Source organism: Metopolophium dirhodum, chromosome 4 (assembly GCF_019925205.1).
Source record: "Metopolophium dirhodum isolate CAU chromosome 4, ASM1992520v1, whole genome shotgun sequence".
Lineage (NCBI taxonomy): Eukaryota > Metazoa > Arthropoda > Insecta > Hemiptera > Aphididae > Metopolophium > Metopolophium dirhodum.
Genome location: NC_083563.1, coordinates 33,639,517 through 33,659,233, shown reverse-complemented (window position 1 = coordinate 33,659,233; position 19,717 = coordinate 33,639,517). Strand labels below are relative to the sequence as shown.

Genomic DNA, 19,717 nt, shown 5'->3' with positions numbered 1-19,717 from the left:
ATGTACATAACATTGCAAACTAAGTACTGATAAGTTTATTTAGTCAATAATTCAATTTTTTCATTAAAAGCTTATAAAAAAATGTCATTGGTTTTTTTTTAATTTATTCACATGTATTTAATATTTATACATATATGTACAACATTTTTTTTGCTACCCACCTTAATATACGTGTACACCTGTTATAGCCTTCCCCATTCCGAGGTTACACAATTTCAACGTTGAGAAATAAATCCAAGAGTTTTCTCAGATAAAATTGATACCTATACCAATATTTCCATGTGTACGCCCACGGGTTATTGATGACTGCTATAACTATCGAAAAAGTTACTTTATATGTAGGTAGGTACTGTCCGTGTTGTTAAAATGTTATGGGCACAGTCGGCGTCCGGTAGGTAACATTCACCTACGGTTGTATTTACGGTTGGCCCAAATAGGGGGGGGGGCTTTAGGATCCCCTCCGCCAAACATTTTCCACATTTTTTTAAAGCTCATTCAATATTATTATAGTAGGACTTTAGCCCACCTCCCTCCCACACACATTTCAAACGCTATTTGCGCCTATGGGTAGGAACCTAGGTATAGGTAAGTATTATAATAATTTTTTGGATATATTGCGTACGTGGCTTATATAGGTATACCTAAATATACCTAAAACTTACACTTGCACGTATATACCTACGTTTCACACGTGACCATAAAAAAACGATTACAGTACGTACGGTGTAGAAATGAGAAACAGTATAATAATATTATGTACACAGGTGTGCGGCCATTTCGCGGAATCGGGCCCCTCGCATGTCTGGAAATGAAGTTTTAAAAACGAATTGAACTAATGCAACGCGGATTCGCACGTCCGCCGCCGCCTCGACATGACCAGATGACATTTACCTCCGTAATATAGTTTGTCGTACACATACATAATATTATATTTTTATATACAGAGTGATTTGTTTTATGACGACACGGTGGTCATCTTATTAGGGTGCGGGGAATAATGTTTTACCCCCCCTCCCCCCACTAGAATATCATTCACTCCCTGACAAATACGAAATAAATGTCAACAAAATGTATTTATTAGATGTACAATACTGCGGTTACGATTTTATCATATTCTATTATTACTATCAATGAACACACCTTCCAGCTACCGGTCACACAGTATTTTACAATTTATATGCAAGAAACAAAAATCGTTTCATTAGATTGACTATCAAATATCAATTAATGTATAATTTATTTAATTGTAATAACTAATAAGTAATAATAATCTATTTGATGTTACTAAAATGTATGACGTACGAGTCCCCTCCACCAGAAAAATTGTCTGGTTTCAGCACTGGTTTTACGTCTCGTTATATTTTCCAACTTTTGATGGCCTAATAGCGTTCTTTTGATTTTTTGCAACTATTATTCAGACACTAGATTTTACCGTCGAACGTTTAAAATTTTAAAAAAAAATCGATCTACGCTATACGAAATAATTAGTATAATATCGCCCAGCTCGTGGCAACTAAAATATAAAAATAAACACTCTGTATACTCATCGCGCGGTACGGACAACAACTATAATACTGGTGCAGTGTCCTCCTCCGGTGGTGTGCAGAACAAAGATAACATTACACAATGTTTACTTTGAATGGCGTTTTGGCCGAACGCAAAAACCGACGACACCACGATTAACGATAACGGCATTTGATAACGATAATTAAAATCGCGACCCTCGCAAAGTCGCACAAAAGCCGACACAACTTCGCACTGTTGAAACACAACACAACACATATGTAACATTATAATACGTAGTTGAATACGATGCACACATGGAAGGCTTTCGAATATGATGTTTTGCGTTTATGTATTATTATAATGCGCCCAAGTGTGATGATGTGTATATTATATTATGCGATATTATAATATGTACACAATTCTACGATACATTATATTATGGACGAAATAACATGACACAATATAATAATAATAATAATAATATAGTCGCTCTACACGACGTGTTTCAAATCGAACAGTTTTTCGTGAACGAATTCATATTGTTTGCTTATTCGTTTTATTTCCCCTCGCCCGACACACGTCGCACATTATTCGAACGTCGGAGTCTGGACGATTTAATCGCCAACGATTACCTATACGTCTCGAACAGGTTATCCTCAGATAACTGCCACGATGCCGCCGCCGCCGCAGTGGTATATATTGTGTCTGAATCGGCAAAAACGCACGAATCGTCGGTTCTATATTGTCTGCGGGAGGTGGGTGATTTTAAATAATATATGTTCACAAAAACACCTCAGAACGAGTAAAAAAAAAAATAGGTCATTCGTTTATTCGATGGTAAATAAAAAAAACTAATGCAATCAAACCAGGAGCGGACCGGACTGGCAGAACGACGGGACATCTCCCGTTGGCCCACCCTGGCTGGCTACAAAAAAAACCATTTTTGTGGTTACCTCATCCTGGCTAGGCTAAAAAATTTTGCTGCCTGAAATATCGTCCCAGTCCGTCCCTGAATCAAGCATCACATTTCAATAGTTCTACATATTTTAATAATTTAATCACTTTTACCGATCGGAAATGGATAGTTTTCCTTCAAATAACAATACATTTTTTAATGTGGGCGAGTAGGTCACCGATCTGTTGTGCAGCCAGTGATGGGTATCGAGTGTACCATTGTGTCATCGAGTAAGTTACTGTAATGGATGTGATACATTTGAAATTTGAATTCAATCATAAGTCATTGCGTACAAATAACTGTTCTAAGCGGAGCCTATATTATTAAGTACATTTTATGATATATTTATATTGCGACTATATAGCAATTTACTTTACAATATTAGTAATACGGCAGGTTAAGTTAATTTTTGCTGAAAACATCGCATTTATTGCATTATTAATATTCATTTATTATAATAGTATATACCTATTCATATTATTATTATAAGTATTTGAGTCAATATCGACTTGACGTAGAGCGGTATAAATAGGTGAATGGTATATCATATAAGCAGTCGTCGGCAATACCTACTTTAAAAATTATTTAAATATTTTGGAAATTTAAATTCTGTATAATTAATAATAATATGAGCAGCCGTTAACGAAAAATGTCAGGTGTATACGAATGATATTCTTTTATAAAGTAGATACGACAACAATTGTTAATTTCGTTTAAATTTTCGTTTCTGTCGATTTTGAACTTGAAATGTCAATAATAAAATATTGTGCATATTATGTATTTCTTAGATTATTAGGTTTGTACAATAACTACTTACGAGGAATCTTCTAATAAATGTTCAAGCCATTGCTTATAAAACTGAAAATAGTATACATTTTTAACCACAAAACAATTTGCTAAATATTATGTTTGTGATTTTTACGATTTTTTTATGATACTTGTAATGACATGAAATGGTTAAAAAAATTGTTCCTATGTAATTTTGATATTTATAAACTGTAGTAAAAAACAACTTGTCTTGTATTAAATGTTCAAGCTTTATGGTGATCATAAACATTTATATCAATATTTTTAGAAAAACGAAGGAATATTTCTAAAATGTCATTGTGTATTATAGTAAAATATAATTTAATGATATAAGTGGACTGTTGCCAGTTTCTGCAATTAATATTTTTTGAATTAAAACAAAATATCATAAATCGTTATTTTGCGTGTAAATATTTATTGACATCAAGTTTCAACAACAGACATTCATAAAAAAATAATATTGTGCATTTACGCTTAACTTATTCAGCTCTGAACGATAAACTTATTGATTTTACAATGATGTGTGTATTGTTTTTTTTATAGGTAAACACGATTATTAGAAAAAAATCTTCGATTTTAAACTTCAATATCTTTTCTGGTGAGAAGTGAATATGGTTCGTACTTTCCAGATATCAAAATTAAAAATTCCGATTATCGTAGTTATTTATAGACATTTTTTAGTTTTTTTCTTTAAATAATTATAAAAAAATTTGCTAGGCCAAAAAGCTTGAAAATGTATTACAAGGTTTTTCATAATTGGCTATTATAGCTATTGAAAAATATTAAAAACAAACTACACTCGAAACAAACTATACTGTTGAACAGTTACCTGTCTGCCTCTTTTTCTATAAAATAATATTTCTATGAATTGTAACTAAGAAAGATATAAAAAAAAAACTTTGTGTATTTTCTATAAGAACATCTCACGAAAACCCTTGTAATAAATTTTACAAGGTTTTTTACTTAGAAACGAAAATGTAATCATACATAAATCGGAAAAAAGCATAAAAAAGTCGAATATTTAAAATATCTATAAGTATTACAAAAAGATCCAAAATATTTTGATAATTTATTATCATTATTATGTTATCATGTCTCATAGAAATACTTATATGAGATTCTAAATTTTTGAGTCTTTATGGATATTATTTATTTTTTTTGTCATAAAAAAAAATAATCGATTTTGTCCGAAGTGGGGTTTGAGAAAAATTCCCTAATTTTATTTTTATTTTTATTTTTCCCGATAATTTTTAAAAGCTTTGGACATTTTTACTTTATACCTCCCAAAACTTGAATTGATTCGATACCAGAAACCGTTCTTGATGTTGACGATCGAAGCATTTGCCTACTATAAAACGTGCGCACATACCTACACAAATAGAAACAATCACACATCATTTATCGATGTATAATAATATATCGCTCCGCTCAGAATCTAATATGCTATTTGTTTTGGCTTTAAACGTTAAAACTATTTTATGATGCCTGGTATTCGCGTGTAATATTATTATGTAAAGATCATCCATCGAGTAAAAATATATAAAAAAATATATCACCGATTAACGACCGCAACAGCAGATTATACTGACTGTGTACGGGATTATAATTAATATACTCGAACGCACATCATCAACCGTACACATTCGTCCGCGCGGGTTCGAATGCAAACGGGTCGTAAAACAATATCGCATAATAATATTATACCGAAAGAGTGTGGAATTCGGTCACATATACCGAAACCTCACTACACTCGGCCCGTGCATGGACCGTCGCCTATTTCGTTATACTTTCGAATGTACAATATTTCGCGCCAAATCATCGGTGTGCCCGCGTCTAAACAGTATAGGAACGCACACACATTGTATTATTTTATAATAACGCGTGGAAAATTACGTGATCCGAGGACACCGTGGATGCCATAATATTCCAGATTTTGACATTTGCGACGAGCAGCAACGATGACACAATATACACCGGTACCGGTTCGCGACATTGTCGCCGACCGGATTATCTTCGATTTTTTTTCACCACCGCGCATCGAGTCCGGGGGTACTCGCCGTACACCCGCAAACGTATATATAGCCGACGGACCGAGCTCAATAATCATCATTCAACCGAGCAACTTCCAACCATCGGCATTCAACATGACGAAAATCGTGAGTACCTACCTATGTATAAAGATTTTATGTAACGATTCATAACATTGCTTGTACCTATATGTATTACCTACCTACCTCTACACTCTACGGGAACACAATATCGACTTAAAAACAGTAAACCCGGGTTCTTATGTGACACTACGATATTACTAGATTTTGCCATAATATATTAACCGTATATTGTTTGCGTGTGCTTTCAGACGACAGCCCTCGTTGTATTGGCGGTCGTAGCCCTCGTCCGGGCCGACGCGTCCAAGGATGTTAAGAAGAACACCAACAAGAGATCCGCCTTTGGATTCGGCCAGTCCGGTCTGGGCTACAGCTCGGGTCTCGGTTACGGTTCCGGTCTGGGCTACAGCTCCGGCTTGAGCTACGGCTCCGGTCTGGGCTACAGCTCTGGTTTGAAATACGGATCCGGTCTGGGCTACAGCTCCGGTCTGGGCTACGGTTCCGGTTCGGGATACAGCTCCGGTCTGAGCTACGGCTCCGGTCTGGGATACAGCTCCGGTTTGAAATACGGTTCCGGTCTTGGATACAGCTCCGGTCTGAGCTACGGTTCCGGTCACGGATTGTCATCCGGTTTGGGATACTCCAGCGCCCCAGCTCCGACCACCGGTCCCCTCATACCCATATCCAAGGAAGTGCACATCATCAACCGTCACGCCCAACCAGTGTCCGCCCCGTACCCGGTGCCAGTTCAACACGACGTGCCAGTCGCTGTACCACACCCAGTGCCATACGCAGTTGACAGCCCATACCCGGTCAACGTACCTGCCCCATACCCAGTACCGGTCGAAAGGCCAGTCCCATACGCAGTCGACAGGCCAGTTCCTCACCCAGTGGCGTCGCCATACCCAGTCCCGGTTGTCCGTGACGTTCCCGTGCCCGTGTCCAAGCCATACGCAGTTCCAGTAGTTAAACAAATCCCCGTGCCAGTTGCCAGCCCAGTCGTCGTACACGAATCAGCACCTCTGATCGCTCCCAGCTACAGCTCTGGACACGAAACTTCTGATATCGGTTTCGGTCACGGTTCCAGTTACGGTTCTGGTTTCGGTTACGATTCCGGATACGGTTCCAGTTACGGCTCCGGTTACGGACTATCGTCCTACGGCTCCGAAAGCCAATACGGTGGATCTCTGGGATACAGCAGTGGAGATCTGTCTTCGTACGGTCACGGACACAGTTTCGACTACAAGAAGTAGAACACTCATAGCGACTCAACCCCAGCACAACATCATCGAATCTACTAGATTTTTCTTCTATACCGTGTATACATGTATTTTTATAGACAATTTTTTCTTTATATGTTTTAAATGTTGTTAATAACTTTTGGTTATCAACTAAAATAAATAATTTTGTTTTTTTCATTATTTACGTGTTTGTCGTTATAACTCCAAGTTACTACTAATCTTATAATTCTATAGAAAAAAACCTATTGAATTATTATTTTTATTTTAAATATTTTTTTCCAGATTAAAATATGAAAGACTAATACTAGTTATTTGCGAAAGTATTTCATTTAGTCAGTGTTGAATATACTTTGGTTATGAATAATATTTGGCAATTTTAATAACTTACATTGTGTCTACAATAAAAGTTGTACCTACATTATTCTTTCATTTAAATTCCAAATATTTCATTATAATTTATTCAAATTATTTTTAAGACGGGTTTTTAATATTTATTTTTATAAAAAATTACATTTTTAAAGCTAATTCAAAAAAAAAAAATTAGATTAATCTCCTTAAATTTGGATAATTAGACAATTTTGAATTTCTAGACCATTTAGTTATAACTTATAATAATTAATGCATATTTTGATTGTTTTTAATAGATAAGTGTATGCATATTATTATATTTTAGCTTATGAATCAATTAATAATTAATGCACTTATTTATTTCTCTGGTATTGGCGGACATAAATAATGGCAAACAAAAGTATCGTTTTTCATTTATTAATTAATTTAGTTCCTAATTACAATACATATTATATTATTATAGATATTGTTAGTAAATATTTGTGAAACACAATTCTGGTTACGAAATTAATATCTTTATTTATCAGTTTATTATTAATAATAATGATAGGTATTAGGTAGATATTATAATATTATTATTATTTTGTAACTTGACGATATTTTTTGATTAACAAATTCACGAGAATTATTCCCAATAATAACGAAAGAATCTTATAATATTAACAATCAATAATTATTTAGAAAAAAGAAAAAATTTCTGTTCGTCCCACATAATAGTGTGTAACCTAATATACAACCCACTATATCGCAAGGACTTCATAAATCTCGGCACGTCATGGTGGTAACCAATTTATCCGTAGTGGCGTTTCAATAGCTGTGTGTGTGGGTTTTTTTGTTTTAAAGTTTTAAACACTGATTAGTTTGTATACAAGCGGGTACCTATACCGACTCCAACATTTGGAAATTTTATAAATTACATAATAAGTGTGTTTTTTATGCATGATATTATTAATTTTTACCTTCCCTCGTACAAACTGTATACATTATAATTGCGCGTTTCGCACAATCATTAATTATAAATAGATTTTTTTTTCGTTTCGTGTTTCGCCAATGTTTATCAACACACATATTTTATTGCCATAAATAATTTAACTTTGATGATGATATAGGTTCTCGGTTACACCTAAATATTATGAAACAACAATAAATTGCGGTTAAATAATTTACGCGATACGCCGCCACTTCGCATTGACCTCGCCAAAATAATGTAGGTACATATTATTATGTATATTATATGGATTAACTGTTTAGGCAATACAATAATACACTCGTTGACATTAAGTACACAATATAGTAGAAATACATGTGAAGATTGTAAAATGGACGATTGCGTTCGGTGACTCTGCTATAGATAGACTGGGCACCTTAAAATCATATTTAGATTTTTCTAATTTGTATCAAGAGGACGTCACACCCGCATGACGTGTGTCTCCGCCTTACAAATTCATAACAGCAAATTGACGCTCAGCAGATCATGTTTAGTTCCGTTAGTTCAAACATTAAAGTGAATCGACATATTATGAAACTTGTTGGTTTTTACGATTATTCAGTTTTTAAGTGAGTTATGAGCATTTTTAATTTACGCTATATTATATACGCATAACTTGCTAAAAAACTAAATAATCGTAAAAATCCGACCTACGAACACAGATAATGTTCTTACCGTCAAGTTTCGTAATGAGACGATTCACTCTAACGTTTAAACCAACGGAACTAAACGTGATCTGCTGAGCGTAAATTTATGTTACGCACTTGTAAGACGAAGACATTTAAAGGTAAGAATATTATCCAGGCCCTAAATTCTAGGGCATCTCAGAGGCTTTTATTGATATTTTTTATTAAGATGCAAGTTGTGACCATTTTTAAACTGTACATTTTTTGTATACTTCAAAATGATCATGACTTACTTAAAAATATTAATACCAATGAAATCCTCCGAGATGCCCTGGATAATATTCTTACCTTTAAATTGTATAAGCGGTAAATTCACTCTAATTTTAAAAATTACAAAGTAAAATGTGTAATTGTGAACATAAAATTTGCCCTGATATACGTTTGTAAGACGGAGAAAACAAATGCCCGTGTGGCGTTCCTCTTAATCGGCCTTATCTATAATGTATTTATTGAATTAAATAAAAATGATTTGATATATTTACCAAACCTGAAGTGTTTTAAAATGTTTTAGGGTTGTAGGATTTTACACCGCAATTTATCACCGTAAAAACTGTTATAGTGTAAGAGGTATAATAGTATTACGAATAGAATTTAGAAGTTGGAAGGTATTAGCTTTTTATTGGTCCGATTTGAAGCTGGATCAGCTATACAATAATTATTTTATAAAACTGTGAAATTTTGATAAACAAAATTTTGCTTAGTTAATATTTTCTTTTGATCTTAATATTAATTGTTTACTTTTAAATTGCTATATTTGATTTTATATAAAATGTGTTATAGGTATATATTTAAACAAATACGTTTTTGGAATATTTTAATTGTTATACCATAAATTCTGTGGGAATGGATCTCAATTAGTACTATCATTAAATATTTTCGATATGATACGGATAATAAAATATGTACATGTCGTAGAAATAAATAAATATTATGATTAGGTGAACTGTGCAGGTAAAAACATCATGTACGAGCTCCTCACATTGTATATTTTGTAAATTTTTTTAAAAAAATAATTCTAATATACTATTTTACTGTTACGTGTAATAGTTATGTGCTCTGCTTGTGTTATAGCGTATACTACATTTAATTAATACAACAAAACTAAAGCGTCAATAAATGAGTTTAAAAAATATATATTTGTATTTTTTGCTTTATTTTGTTTTAAATATTTTTTTTATGATTTATAGAGTTACAAGTGTTACAACAGACAAACTATAATATTATGGGTGTGTATATTTTTTTTAAAAAAATACATTCTTATATTTATGGTTAAAATTTTGTAATATTGAATATATAGGATATTCGTTAAAATAAAACAGAATAGATAGGAAAATCAGACAAATTCTTCACAGAGAGAACACGCTCACAAAAAGGTTAAGGACTACGGGAATAAACGATAAATAAAATACGATAGGGTTTAACAAAACCTTTATTTTTTTTTATATTCAACAATATCTACATATATAGTGTTTAGGAACCGATTAGTTTGATATTGATTAATTTGTTTGTGCAAATAGTTTAGCGCCGATTTATAATTAATTTGCTTAATAATATCTTCTCGAAGTCCAACCCATGATAAATTGTATTTTATACGCGCCTATGTGCCATTTCTAGTACCTTGTAGTCGCTAAGCTCTCATTTTCAAGTTATTTAAACTAGACCTAGATAAAATAATAATACAATACGAGCTTATGAAAGTACACCATATTATATTATACATTTATGGTACCAAAATTTAAAACGTCTTCGTATACCCAACTGTGACGATTATTATTTTTATTTTTTCTAGGTATATTCCTGTTGTTTGATGGCCTTGTTGTAAGTACATTTGGGTGTGGGAAAGGGAAATCGACTATCGAAAAACAGAATATTTTTTTATTTATTTTTGCCAAGCCATTGTTTTTGACAGTGAATATAATGCGTAGGTAGCGAACTACTTACACATATACCGGTAGAAAACGTTCAAACACGCAAAAAAAACGAATAGTAAATGCATCACGAGTCACGACGACACACGTTAAAATTGAACTTGTTACCGAAACATACATGCAATATCTTACACGATTTAGGCACATGTTAAAAGCCACTTTGACAGGTACAAACGGCCTAAATATATTAAAAATATAATATGTAAATGTAATATAAGTAATAAGTTACATTAATATAATATTATACGAAAACCGCATAGAGTACAGCGAATCGCAAACAAGTATACGAAAATATTTATAGTTGTGTGTGTATGTGTGTGTGTGTGCGTGTCGAAATTATTATTTTATTAAAATTTTATAGCGGCACCGTCACAACAGCTGAGTACGTATAAACCTAATTTTTTTTTGGATTGCGTCCGATGACTCCGATAACGAATGCACGAGTTACGATATCGTTATAATTTATAAAATATATTTTTATGTTCAAATCATCTTTTTTTTTTTCATCCCAATTATTCGACATCGAGCAATAGCGGGTTACTAGGACATAACTAGTATTGTTATTAGATAACTCGCAGACGTTTGAAATCATAATATTATGTAAATGAAGCCGTCCGACCGGTAACCAGTAAAATGTATACAAACACAATATTTATGTTTAAGTAATACCTACCTAATTCATTTATAAATTATTACATGTGCGCATAATGTACATACGTCGTACAGCATGTGAGTATGCTAATATATTGTTAGCTATAACAATAATCATGAATATCTGTCTCGGTGGCACAGTGGAACATAATAGTGTTGGTATTTTGGTGCATAATTAATCGACGATATAATAATAATACTATTAACGACTACCTAATAGGTTTACCGTATAAAAACAAAAAACAATCAAAACTGACTCGAAACATATAATTTTTTCCAAGCTGCGGTCGTATCAAAGTTAACCGAAATGGTCCGTTTCATTGGACCCGACCAATAAAGTACATTATGCATAAAGCGGTCGATCTAAACAAACATTTTCACGCTCTAGAAAATATTGTTTAATGTATCACCCATTCTGCGGCGTAACAGAGCCGGGGCGCCATCAAAACATATACAATTTATTAAAATCCTTACAATATTATACGGTATCACTTGGCGCAATAACTATAATTCGCCCTTGTTCGTTAGCAACCCAACGCCCTTTAATGACCTCAATAATATACTCATTATTCCCGCCACACATGACTCAAAACTCTGTAAGCGGTTCCTTAGTAGACTGCAAATTACAAAATGACACTAATCCACTTATTATATTATCATATTCTGTTTATCTTGCTATGAACTTCCAAAATGTATGACTTATCTCTGGTTCAAAATGATATAGATAGTATAGAGTCTTTTAGACCATCAAAACGTTGAATTTATTCATGTTTTTGATAATGATAATAATATATTATACTATTACTATGTGTCTATGTTTATTTACGTTCTCTGTTTGAGTAAATAAACTAGGTGCATAAATAAAATGTAAGTTAACGAACTTTTTTAATTTTCTGCATATTAGGTATTGTACACGGATGTAAAAGGCAATTTTTTTAAGAATTAGGTACCATCCATAACAGCATGCAATTATTAACCCATCCACTCACAATTCATTACAATAATAAGTTCAAAGATAATATAACATTTTATTATTTTATTATTCCGTAGACGATTAAATTATTAATTTTGTCATCGATTATTATTTTCGTAGTAAGTAGACCGTAAACGTTTCGGTACAAAAATTGTGAGTTTATATACGTTATTGGGTTTTTAATACCAATATGTAATGTTATGGTTATAGTATGATAATCCATAAAATACATTTCTTGGCGTTGAAAAAACTATTACACAAAAATAAAACTGTACGAGTATAAGCAACTATAGGTTTAGTCAATAACCACAAAGTATTTTATATAATATTACATTATTACTTTGTAAATCAACCTACACAAAAATAATTGTATTTTTCATTGTTAAGGTTGCCTGATGACGTAATGAGCGTGTAAATCAAAATAAAGTTGATATTAATTGACATAATAAATATTAAATAGGGATAAGCTATGTGAGTGCATTGTTCAAATTCAAATGCCTTAACAAGTGAATCCTAGCAGTTTATTTATCTCTCGGTTTTGCAAAACACTATAAATAAAAAAATACTTTCGTTTTTCGAGACATTTCGTATCATATATTTCGTTCGAGTACCCACAGACATAATGTCATTTGTACGATACTTGATGTCGAGGAAACATTTCGATGCATTATCTAATTTATATATATTCCAGTTGTCCCACAAAATCATTTCGCGTTTTTTCCATCCCCAAAAAATGTATAAATAACTTTTCAATATGCACCAATATCTATGTGTGTGTGTGTGTGTGTGTGTATTTTTACTTATACTACGTAGGTAAGTACTCGACGTTTGCATTGCACGTAACTACCTATATTCATAAATACAATGTGAAAAATAATATGATATAACTAAGTTGCCTTAAAAAAAAAAGCACGTGTATACTTTTGAAAAAAATAATGAATTAATGATTTATAGATCCCGTTTTATAAACCATTCATTCGTATAAAAAAAAACTGGGGAAGTCGGTCTGCTGTAGAGTAAATATTGATTTTAACTTTCATCGAGTAGATCTCAGTATGGGGGTGTTAAAATATTTCAATTCAATAATAAGAATCATTGTATACGATTTAAAACTATTCTGAGAGGAGTCTGGCTGTTAGACTATATTCTCTTATATACTACCATAGCTATAATTAATTTATATTTTTATTAATAATACAATAGGTTGAAGTAGAATAGTAGCTATTTTTATAGGTACATAATAAGTCAATATATCTTGTAAATAATAAATTAAAGATAATAGTATGAATAAGTATTACAGCGATGTCATACATTTAGCAATATTAATTAAACTGATTAACAACACACCATGTTGTATATAAAACAGTATTAGCTTTTATGTACTTGTACTTGTAATTATTATAACTAAAGAAATAATTTTTATAATTTAAAATATTAACCCGAAGACGTTTACATACTTAATTTATATAAATCACGATTATTGTTATGATTTATAGCTGTTTAGCTCATGGTTGTTTTTTAATATAAAAATGTTAAAAGCTATTGGTTTTTCTTTACTGTTAATAAGTTATAACTCATAGCGTTGTACTGTCAAAGTACATAGACTAAAGAATTTAAAAATAATTGCGAACCAGATTGGTGGCAATCGGACATCATTCGCCTAGCTTCACGTTCGGTCTTTTAAAGACTCCAGTGGCGATGGAATCGGAGATCTCAATCATGGTACCGTACAGTGTAATATATTATTATTTTGAACGTAATTGTGTACTAATTTGTTGGCGTAATAAATAACAAGGAGTCACATAGCGTAGGTACTTTAATATGAAGACAACCATTGTTAATATACTTTTGACTACTTTCCGTCACTCATCGCTATTGGGCAGTATTCAACATTTCAAACAAAAATATTAATGTTTAATTTTACATAATATTGTCTTCTACGATAATAATAAATTTTGACGACGATATAATATCACGTCCATTGTTATTAAAATTCCTAATATAACACTCGTAACAGTATTTGTAATTTAATTCTATAATATTATTTTCCTAATGGGAAAGTCTTTTAAACGTGCGTGTTCAAAACGTTTTCAATAAGTGGTTTTATAAAATTTATACATACCTAATTAATGTCTAAAACATTTTATTCGACGTTTAAAAAAATCTATTTCAGCTTTAAAACCATACAATTGTAGCTACCTACCTATCGTACTTAATTTTGCCATGAAATATAAACGTTGTGTGTATAGATATAATGTATGAAGTAAAATAACTTTAATTGACGTTACATAAAGGTCGCAAATAGTTTTATAATATAAATAATTAAATTTTAAATTGTATAAATAATATTACAACATCAGCTTATATCAATTACTTAATTTTTGTCATTTTATGAACTGTACCTATATTATGCTAGTTGGTGTTTGACTTATTAGCTTTAAAATTTAAAGTTTTAGAACTCAAATCAAATTAATTTCTAATAGTGCAAAAGATACGTCATATAATTTTATATTTATAATAAAATGAATTTTTATGTTTACCTTCGTTAATATTCCACAAGTATAATAATTTCTACTTTATTTTCCATGTCTATTTAATAGTATTTTTACGTTGGATGAGAAAAGTATTAAGTTACTTCATAACTAAAATCGTGTTTAAGAAAAGTTATATATTCATATTTTACGAAAATATCTAAATATTAAATTCTAAGCAGATTTGTGATTAAAAATGTGCTCCGGTACCTTTTCAACATCCATAATGATTTCTGTTTGATCTATTTGATGTAATTGGCAACAATAGTTTTTACTGTAGTTCAGAAGAAATTAGTCCACCAACATTCTAAGTTTCGACGTCAACTATATTATAATCAATTCCAGCCGAAGAAGTAAAATTGGTTATGCATAAACAAACTAAGTACAAAAAACCTTTTGTTAATAAGAAAAAATGTTAAAACAGTCATCAAATGAAACTAATGTAGTAATAGTAAATTAATAATTTAACATATTATAGTAAATACAAATACGTACATTTTTTGTAGTAAGAAATGCATAAACAATTTTCTTTTTATATCTAAAATTTAAAATGTAATACAAGATTCATCATACGTTTTTTTTACTTAAAACATAAAAAACATTTACCGGTACCAAAGTCACATTCATTTTTTTTATAAATGTTGGAAGGGTGAACTTGTTTGATACAATAAGAATAAATTAAGCTAAAAGAAACAAATATGACATGATATACATTTTTTTATGAAAGGAGGACATTGAGAACATTTTCTAATGTATATTACTTTTTTTCTTTTTTTTTTTATTAAATTATAATATTATAAGATAGTTGAATCAAATAAAAAATCAACTAGGTATGGTTTTACAAATACAAAGAAAATTAAATACAAAACATTTAATATATATGAAAGTTGAAACATGGAAAACAATAAACATGTAATAGTGTCTCTGAATTTTATTTTTATTTTTGTGTTATACAATTTTGATATTAGTTATATCAATTATAGGCTATCAATAAAATTATTTGACTCAAAATTAGAAAAAAATGTATACAAACGTAATTCGTTTTAAAATTAACTGGTTCTGAAAAAAGGGTTACTGTTATTTCCCCTTTTTCTAAATATGTGATTGCCTTTAAATGTTAACCATTTCTCGAGATTGAAACTTGAGAACCAAGGCGCGATTACCAGTCCCGAAAAGGCCATAGTAACCGTTTACCGAGAAAATTCAGTAACCGGTTTCATACCCTAATTTTTACTTTTTGGCTTTCCGTCAAAAAGTTCGTCCACCATTGCACTATGCAGTTGAGCGACACCCCTGGTTTTATTTAACTTTCAAGCACAATCAGATTGCATTTATTCAAACTTTGTTGTACAAAAAGTGTTACAAATAGAAACAATTTGGGGGTTATTAGATCATGGTCGCATATTATATACTTCACTTTCGGTCCAGAACGTCACATGACAGAATGGACGACAGTTGTATTTAGCATAAAAGGCACCTGTGGCGTGCCACACCGCTAGATCGCTTTCCTAAAAATTCCACTTAATTGATACAGTATTATTATTATGATAACAATTTTTCTTTTCATATCTATATTATACCTAACATAGAGTATTAAAAATTTCAATATAAGATTCTTCATAAGTTTTTCTACTTAAAACAAAAATATATTTACCGGAAAGTAACATAATTTTTCATGAGCGTTCAAAGTTCAAATTGTTTTGATATTAGATATTACTCCCGTAAATTGACTATTTCTCCTCAATCAAATTTTGTTATTTTGTTGGAAATCAAAAACGAATAACCGCAGATACTTGAAATTTTCTCTAAATGTAATTTAATGTTTATTTTATAGTTTTCTATACGTGATACAATATATTTGACTCTTTTAGACCTTTAATATTAGTACGTGTTGGTAATTTGACTTTATCCATCAATATTCTCAGATGAAATGTCTGCTTTGTTCGCTTATTCGGAGTATAAAAACAAAAGTTTTTAAATTTTCATCAAATATTTATATGATCATACATGATAAAATGTTGACTCTTTTTGAGCTATTCTACGTAATCAATTCGTTGACGAGTTTCCTAATAATCGAATCTATGTAGTTGTGGGTGGCTATGTTTTTTTCTTGAAGAAGCCGGTTAGGTAGTGAGTAGTAGTAAGTACACGCAGGTGGAACACTAGATTGCAAATGTGCTGAAAAAATATCCTGTCATAAACAGTTCCCGAAAAATTCAAATATTTTCGGGTAGTAGATTAGTGGAAAATTCTTATAATAGAGGTGGCAACTAAAACATAAAATTTAATTTTTAAATTTTATAGAATTGTAGAAAATTTGAAAAACTGGCACCGGGACCCTTAATGGAAATTTGTTAAACGTTCTACTTGACTTTACAATCTAAAATCTATTCAATGCATTACTTTTATAAATTGAATTTCGTTTTTCTTCAGCATAGTTTTATGTCAACCTTTTTAAATTAGGTTACTTCTTCATATGATTTATCGGTTTCAAAAGACGATTTTTCATTTTAAACGTTTTTCCTCGAATAATATCAAATATTATTAACAGTTAAACAACGTAACTCATAATAGTATAAAATGTTAACTAAAACGGTGTTATTGTGGTTTTAAACAATGTATTATATTATATTAAAGTGGCGAATTTATGGGGGGGGGGGGAGATCAAGGGGATCAATCCCCCCCCCCCCCCATAGACTGTATACACATAATTAATTATAGTCGTTACTCGTTATAATTTGACGATTATTATTTAAAATATTATAATTTTTGAGCCCCCTCAAGTTAGTAATTACGGTAAAAAGTCATATCCCCCCCCCCCCCCCCCCCATGACAAAAACCTAAATACGCCACTGTTATAATATGCATTATACTGTTCTTTAAGTAAGGTAAATTCAACAAGGCAACAACTATGTAATAGTAATACAGAGATACCAATGTTAATAACTTCATTTTCATGTAAAGCTTTTTTAAATTTATAATACCTACTTATGATTTATATTGTAAAATCACTATAAATACAATGAATAAGTATTGACCGTTTAAATTGTTACAACGTATTATAGTATAAGAAAATATAATATTAATATAAAATATTTAAAATTATTTCTGGGATTTTAATTTTCTTAAAGACTAAAAAAACGCATTGAAAATTCTGAAATTTTCACTTTTAAAATACACTTTAAAATGTATTTCTTACTGTTGAAAAATTTCTTAACGGAAATATAGTGTATACAATGGTGAATATTTGTCAAAACACACTTAAAAATACCAACAATTGGTAATTAATTATAATAATTTAATGAATTAATTAATAATAAATAATAATTAATAAATAAATAAATAATTAAATAAATAAATAATTTGTAATTATTACAGTAGTTAAATATAGAATTATTCATGTTTTTGCCGTATTAATTATTTGTAAATATTAAAACGGCGGTCAACAAGTATTGGATATCTATTATCTTCTGCGTACACGTTTGACACTATTTGATTACGATGTACACCTATCAGCTATTATACTATTGTTTTTATTACAATAGTACATTTTATACTACAATAATTTACGTTCACTTTAAAAAAAAAATTGTGAAAAATGTTCCAAAAACTTGAAAACTTCCATAAAAAGTTGAATTTGTCAAAAAGTGCAAAAGAAAAAAAATATAATTAAAATAATCTGGATTGCCTTAATCAAATTTTTGAATTACGGAGCTTCGTTAAACAACAGCAGAATAAACAATGGCGTTGCATTATAATTCTAGTCCTACTTATATATATATATTATATAGGTACCTACTTATAATGCTTCTAATGAAATATAGAATTTTAGTTATAGGTAGTTTAACACTCCTTTTTGGATTGAATTCTGCGAACCCATCGTTATCACTCTGCTCACTTTTTTGAGTCTTCGTCCATATCATGAGTACCTATTCAATTTTTTTAATTCTATAGCATATCTTGTAAGTTGCCTTACTTTCTGCTGAACCTATTGCCTCATAATATAGTTCTGCTATTATAAGTGATTTTATACTGAATGGTGAATTATATTTATTTGTTGGTATAATATCACTAACATTCAGTTTAGTGAGTACAGTGAAATCTATGATACTGACTAGTAATATACATTCAGGAAAACGAATACCTACCCGGTTTTTTCGCAGTGCTCATTGACCTTATTATGTATTTGCCATTTGGACAAAGGCCGTGGCAAGCTGACTTTTAGATCCTAAAAGCTAATTGGTACTAATAATTGTATCGTGTTTTGTCGTGTGATATTGCTACCATCCATGAATGATGTTACAACTGCAGGATCCTAAATTTTCAATTACTATGATTAGAACACCTCTTACTTCACAATCACAAATAATTTTGTATTGTGTTGTACAGTGTACACTTGTACACTTGTACCTATAATAGTTTGGTACAAGAAATACAATACAACATCTTTTCATTTATAGAGTTAACATTATTCTATTATGTTAGTTGTATACTTTTAGATTCTGAGCGGAGCGAGGAAGCTAGTGGTTTTACAATGGTGTTTATTTTTATCTTATTTTTTTATTTTTTTTTTATCCTGTGTACGAAATTTCTACCAGAAAGAGTGCTACGATTTCAACATATAATACCTTATCTTTTAGCCAATTGGATCAAGATGGTACTTTAGAGAGGTCATTTTTCGATTTTCTCAATAGTTATTTAATGCCACGGGAAAAAACCACCAGAAAATTACTAAAAAAAACCGCTAAGAATTGGATTTTAATTTCTAACGCTTTGTTTATCACCATTCTCCATAGAAACGAATAAAAAATAATAATATAATATTAATTCAACTTACAGGATATTATATATATAATAACAATATAAAATATCCAGACTGACAAACTCCTCCGCTCAGAATCATTTTTCTTATACAACGATATTATATCATTGAATTCCGCAAGTGTATTACAATCCATTATACATTGACCCACTTGTAACCTACTGTACAGCAGA

The 19,717-nt window shown here is 30.8% G+C and overlaps 1 protein-coding gene across 1 annotated transcript; it reads left to right on the top strand.

Annotated features, from left to right (window-relative positions):
* The first annotated feature begins 5,265 nt into the window (after window positions 1–5,265).
* LOC132943526 (zinc finger protein 512B-like) lies at window positions 5,266–6,797 on the top strand. Its single transcript, XM_061012564.1, has 2 exons — window positions 5,266–5,424; window positions 5,628–6,797. Exons 1-2 carry the CDS (start codon window positions 5,413–5,415, stop codon window positions 6,627–6,629), a joined length of 1,014 nt encoding a protein of 337 aa, XP_060868547.1. The 5' UTR covers window positions 5,266–5,412; the 3' UTR covers window positions 6,630–6,797.
* The last annotated feature ends 12,920 nt before the right edge of the window (window positions 6,798–19,717 follow it).